Source organism: Phascolarctos cinereus, unplaced genomic scaffold (assembly GCF_003287225.1).
Source record: "Phascolarctos cinereus isolate Bilbo 61053 unplaced genomic scaffold, phaCin_HiC Scaffold_726;HRSCAF=1367, whole genome shotgun sequence".
In the NCBI taxonomy this organism is placed as follows: domain Eukaryota; kingdom Metazoa; phylum Chordata; class Mammalia; order Diprotodontia; family Phascolarctidae; genus Phascolarctos; species Phascolarctos cinereus.
Genome location: NW_027556098.1, coordinates 390,285,413 through 390,291,412, shown reverse-complemented (window position 1 = coordinate 390,291,412; position 6,000 = coordinate 390,285,413). Strand labels below are relative to the sequence as shown.

Below are 6,000 nucleotides of genomic sequence, written 5' to 3'. Positions count from 1 at the left end.
CAGCTCATTTTACAGATGAGGAAACTGAGCCAAACATCTAGCAAGTGTCTAAGGTTAGATTTGAACTCAAGTCTTCCTGACTCCAGGCCTGGGCGCTCTATGCAGTATGCCACCACCTAGCTGCCCTTGGCATAATCAGCAGGATACAAATCTGCATGGGGAAAGCCCAATGCCTCATCAATGCCGGTGGCCTGGTGGACGCTTATGTGACAATGTCACAGAAGCGCGGTATCAGACAGGTAACCCAGGCTACCAGATCAAATCCATCCCTGAGCGGCCCCTCTCTGACTTCCCTGACAAGGGGTCATCTAGACCTCCACTGATGGGCACCTGCTGCCTCCTAGGGCAGCCCTGCCCACCGTAGGAAGGTGATAATTGTTATTCAATTTTTTTCCTGATATCAAGCCTCAGTATGCCACAGTGCAACTAAAGTTACAGTCTGCTCCCTTTTGTAACATACTTTAATGTTGGCCAAGTACTTCACATATATTATCTCTAGTCATTCTGACAACAGTCTTGTAAGGTACCTGATATTATTATATCCATTTTACAGGTGAGGAAACTGTGGTATGTTTAGAAGTGACTTACCCAAGGTCACACAGCTAGGAAGCTCTTGGGTGGCATTTGAACTCAGGTCTTCCTGACTCCAAGTCCAATACTGCTCCTTCTAGCTGCCTTTAGACGATCCAAAGAATTTGGTTAGAAGCAGGGGGTATGGGGGTGATGATTGAACAGCAGCAAACTCAGCCTGTTTGGTTTTTTTCCCCACTTAATAGTATTTTATTTTTTCTAATTAGATGTAAAGATAGTTTTTAGCATTCACTTGTATAAGATTTTGAGTTCCAAATTTTTCCCCCTCTCCCTTCCCCAAGATGGTATACAATCTGACATCATATTAAATATATTTCTGCACTGTTGTGTTGTGAAAGAAGAATCAGAGCAAAAGGGAAAAACCACAAAACGGAGCCTATTTGTACTGTGATTTCTCCTCCAATACTCTGAGCAATACTGCTGCTAATGACTATCGCTAGTGTGATCCCAGAAGCACTTGTTGGGGGTAAATGATACACTAGTGGACTGTGGGGAAAGGGTCTCCAGGCTCCATTGGGTTAGAAATGGATGGTGAAGCAGCTTCAGTAGCTTGTGAGAGGTACCATTCAGGATGCAGTGTCTAGGAAGGCCACGAACTGGATGTCCCAGGCGGCACTGACCCTGGTCCTTGGGTCCTGATGCCTTCAGAGCCCCTAGAGAGCTGCTCCCTGGTCCTCTTAGAGGATGCCACTGTAGATCTTCTGATGCCATCCAGGCCCCTCTTCCGAGGATCTGACAACTGTTTCTCTGGCAGCAATCTGGGGAGAAGGAGGAAAGGATGGACAGCTACTTGGCCAAAAGCCCCTTGACTTCTTAGCATGTGTCCTGTGGGGGAAGTAGGTCCATCAGTCTTTGGCCACTCTTGGTGAGTAATAGAGCTATCAGATACAATTTCTTCTAGAAATGAAGTATGTAAAATTCTCCTTTGGTTGGTATAGGCTACATCTCTCCAGGATAAGGGACTGTTACTCTGTGACTCAGCCTGCAGAACTGGCTGGTCTGCCTCTCCTGGTCCTGACAGGGGCAGATTTGTAACCAAGACCCCCTCAGTCCTATTTTGGAGAAAGTGAGGGCTCTGTGTTGTCACAATGATTTCTGACATGGGGAAGAATGCTCCCTGGAAATTTGCCACTTCCTGTTTCTGACTGAGACCATGATGGGTATCTGCCTTTCCTTCAGCAAAGGTGGTTTTCAAGTTCTTACCCGCCAGGTAATTGCCACCCTGGAGACCTGCACTAATCCAGCCACTCTCCCTCTGGGGGGTTCACATCTGTCTTTGTTCTGCTTCCCCTCATCAATCTTCTGAGCTGGTTGGAATGCTCTGGCAGCTCGGCCAAGTCCTGCCCAGGTCTCATTTCTCTGAGACCATCAGTTTGGGTAATAAATGCCTTTAGCAAATGCACCGGGGACCGTAAGTATTTTGTAGACCCAAAGGAGACCAACTGAGGCAGGGCAGGCAGTGAGAAGATCTGACCAGTTGGGGCTGGGAGGGTTTGCTGGAAGGCCTGGGAGTTAGCACCTGGGGTCACTGAAGGAGGTGTAGAATCATCCCAAAACATGACTGAAGTTGGCAACCAGGCCGTCCCTTCACTTGTGGGGTCCTTTATGCCTTGCTGATTCATCACTGCTCCAGGAACACTAGAAATGATGGAGTCCCCTCCAATCCCTACAGACACAGCCTGTGGCTTCATGATCAGCTCTTGCTTCTTCTTTGAAGAGGAGGTAGTGAAAGATAAGAGAAGATGGATGATGCTGCCTGAAAAGTTTTTGGAGAGGAGAGCAGTTGTTTCTCGGGGTCCTGGATGTCTCCTCGGGCTATCATCCCAACCTGCAGCCAAAGTAGAGGACATCTGCAGTAAGGCCTGGCCCCGCTGGTCTGCAGCTGATAGTTCAGGCACAACAGCTTGTGAAGTATCCTTTGGGATCTTTTCAGTGGCTTCTGGGGGCTTTTCACTTTCAGAGGATCCTCCATTTGGTGGGACAGTCATTGGAATCCCTGATGGTGTCCTTTTATCATGATTCGAGGCAAGAGAGTGAAGCCAGAGACCCGGCAGTGGAGTGGTAAGGGTGGCACCTGTAGATTGGTTCTCCTGGAAAGAAACAATGGCAGAAGTACTCGCTCTTAGAATTGGGCTACTTGAGTTTGAAGGAGCAGTGAGATTGCTTGGGGTCAAGCATCCCAAACCAGATGGGGACCTCGACCTGGCTGATTCTGAACACTCCTCAAGAGAATTGGAGAAGATGCTCAGCTGAAGACGTGTCATTGGGCTTGTGCCTACCGCTTGTCCGTGGTGCCTGCTGTCCAAGGCAAAACTCCCCAAAGGCTCTCTTTGCAGGTCTTCAGATGAAGGTGATCCCGCTGCTTGGAGAGAGAATGAAGAAGTCAGCTGCATGCCTACTGGAATAGATGGTGGCAGAGATGGAGAAGATGGTTGCAGTGAAGGCACAGTATTCAGGGTAGTCAATGGGAGTGGCAAGTCTGACTTCAACTCTTCTGTGCCTGGCACATAGTAAGCCTTTACATGTTTATTGATTGATGGGCTGACTTCTGCTGAAAAGGATTCAGGGTCTGTAACACCAGATGATGAAGGCTGGTCTTTGAAGGCTAGGGAAATAGGCATCGATAGAAAAAAGACAGTTCATTAAAATCAACTCCTCTTCCATCCTTGTGCATGGAGTTTGACACTCTATCACAGCACTACCTCTGTTACCCACTTGAATGAGATAACCTATGCAAAAGAGCTTTGCAAACCTTATCACGGCTATATAAATGCTAATTATCACCTGTGTGACCTTGGGCAAATCATTCACCTCTCTGACTCCCAGCTTCTTCATCTATAAAATAGAATCCAACTAGATGGTCTCTGAGGTCCCTTCCAGACCTAGATCAGGGGTTCTTTATCTTTTTGGTGTGTGTATCTGGACCGCTTGGGCAGTTTGGTGAAGCCTGTGGGCTCCTTCTGAGAATCATGTTTTTCAATGTACAAAATAAAATACAGAGGACTACAGAGGAAACCAATTATGTTGAAATACAGTTCTCTAACTACACATTTTAAAAAACGAGATCAGGGCCCCCAAGTTAAGAACCTCTGCTTTGGAACTATGATCCACCCGTATTGTGAATATAGATACTCTCTCCCCCAGTGCAGGTCAGTTATAGCCCTGCAATTGATGAACTTGGAGGGCTGCCCAAGGCTCTGAGAAGTTCAACGATTTTCTCAGGATCACAATGGAGCCAATATATGTCAAAGGCAGGACTGGAGCCCAGTTTAATTGACATTTATATAGTGCTTTTGAGGTTGGAAAGTGCTTCAGCCATTAACTCCTTGATTTTCACAATCAACCTGTGAGCTGAGTATACATTGGTATCATTGTCCCCATTTTCCAGATGAGGAAACTGGTGTTCACAGAAACAGAAAGCCTTTCCCATAGCTGTACAGCTGACGTGTGTGATAAGAAGTATTGGAACCCTGGTCTTTTTGACGCAGCCTGGGTTTGGAATCAGAGGACCTACATCTTGGTTGTGCCAGTTAATACATATATGATATTGGGCAAGCCTAATCATCTCACTGAGCCTTGGATTCCCCTTCTGTAAAATCAGAGGTCACATCAGATGCCCTAAAAACTGCTCTATCCAGCTGTAAATCTATGATCCTAGAAACAATGATGACAAAAACTACCACTTTAAAGTTCCCCAAAATGCTTACTCCCCCAACAACCCCATTAGATAGGTAGTATAATTTATAGATGGAGAAACTGGGGTTCAGAGAGATTAAGTGATCTACCTGCCCACGGTCACATAGCTAGTAAGAGTCAGAATTGGGATTCAAACCCAGTTCTTTGGCATTCTAGCAGAATACAAGCACTTTGAGGGGAAGGACTATTTGTCAGTTCTTGTCTCATAGCTCAGTCCTCAGCACATAGCAAGTCCTTCATCAATGCTTGTCTAATTGAATTGAAGATAAGCTCTCTTTCCACTGGACCATATCTGACTTGAATAGAATTCTGGACTTAGAATCAAGGCCTGGATTCAAATCTGGCCTCAGATGTGTGACCCTGGGCAAGTCACTCTGACTTAGTTTCCTCAACTGTTAAATGAGGATAATTATAGCACCTGTTTTCCAGGGTTGTTGCAAGAATCAGAGATAATCTTTAGAAAGTACTTTGCAAACCTTAAACCATAACATAAAAGCTGGCCATCAGAAATGTTTAATTATCTGCCTATAGTCAAATAACACTCAAGTGTCAGAGGCAGGATTTGACCCCAGATCTCTCCAGACTTGGGATCCAGCATTTCAGAAATTTTAGAATTTAGAGGAGCCTGAAATTCAGAGGGGTTATGTAACTTGCCCACGGTCACACAGCCAGTAAGTGTCAAAGGCAGGATGTGAACCCAGAACTCTGCAAACACTCTATCCCTTGTACCCCACTCACTCTAGGTGGAAATATTACTTGACTGAAAAGATGAGAATGAGTTTATTTTCCTACATGCACATTTCGAGAGACACACAAATCTTTCTAAAGTCTGTTTTGCTCGTTGTATTGATTTTGGCATTGCATTCAGTACTGGCTACAAAGCCATGATGAGCATTTTCCCTTTAGTCAGGGGGAAAATGCCAAAGCATTCTCGGGCTTCTATTTTCTAAGAAGGAAGAAAAAGCCCCACCATAAGCCCAGTGCTTTTGGAACTACTATGAATCTTACAGGGAAATGTAAAAAAGAGGGCCAAAATCAGCTCCTGAAATGTGTCAAGTTGCAAGAGAAATCTTTCTATTTGGGGCAGGGCTTTAGAACCTCCTCCTAATTCCCCGTTCCCATGGGGCTTTCCTTTTAAAATCTAAATTTCGGGTCTAGATGTGGAAGGCAATTCCCCTTTAATCTTTCAATATGGTTCTGAATATAATTACAATTTTTTTTTCTGCAGCACTGAAACATCATATCCTGGCAACCAGGGCATTCCTGTGCCCCAAACATCTGAGTCAAATATCCTTCACGGTCTGCCTTCTATGGAGGACAGTGAGGAGCCAGGAGATGAAAGTGGCCGCAGCGTTTGTGAATTAGGTACATTTCCTCCCCAAAGATTTTAATAGGTTTTGCTTCTGGTGGTTTTGCATGTGGTGATACCAGGTTGCTGGGAAGCTGGGTCATGGCAGGGCAAATCTTCTCCCATCCGTTCGCTCTTCTACATATACTGGGCCACTGCTCTAGCTCAGGCCCTCATCATCTCTGCCCAGGACCTTCGCAGTAGCCTCCTCATTGGACTTCCCACTTCCAGGCTCTCCTCTCCTACCCATCTTCCAGACTGCTGCCAAAATGATTCTCTCAAGAAAGACACAAGTGCCGTTCTCCTGGTCAAAATATCTTCAGTGGCTCCCCATTGCCTCTAGGATGGGTGTCCATGAATTTGGA

The 6,000-nt window shown here is 45.8% G+C and overlaps 1 protein-coding gene across 1 annotated transcript in view; it reads right to left on the bottom strand.

Moving 5' to 3' along the window:
- Positions 1–762: 762 nt before the first annotated feature.
- The window catches only part of CIROZ (ciliated left-right organizer protein containing ZP-N domains), a 53,159-nt gene continuing 47,921 nt past the window's right edge, over positions 763–6,000 (bottom strand). The window contains exon 14 of the mRNA XM_078146225.1: positions 763–3,196. Within this exon, the coding sequence (XP_078002351.1) occupies positions 1,827–3,196 (1,370 nt within the window). The 3' untranslated portion in view covers positions 763–1,826. The remainder of the gene's footprint in view (positions 3,197–6,000) is intronic.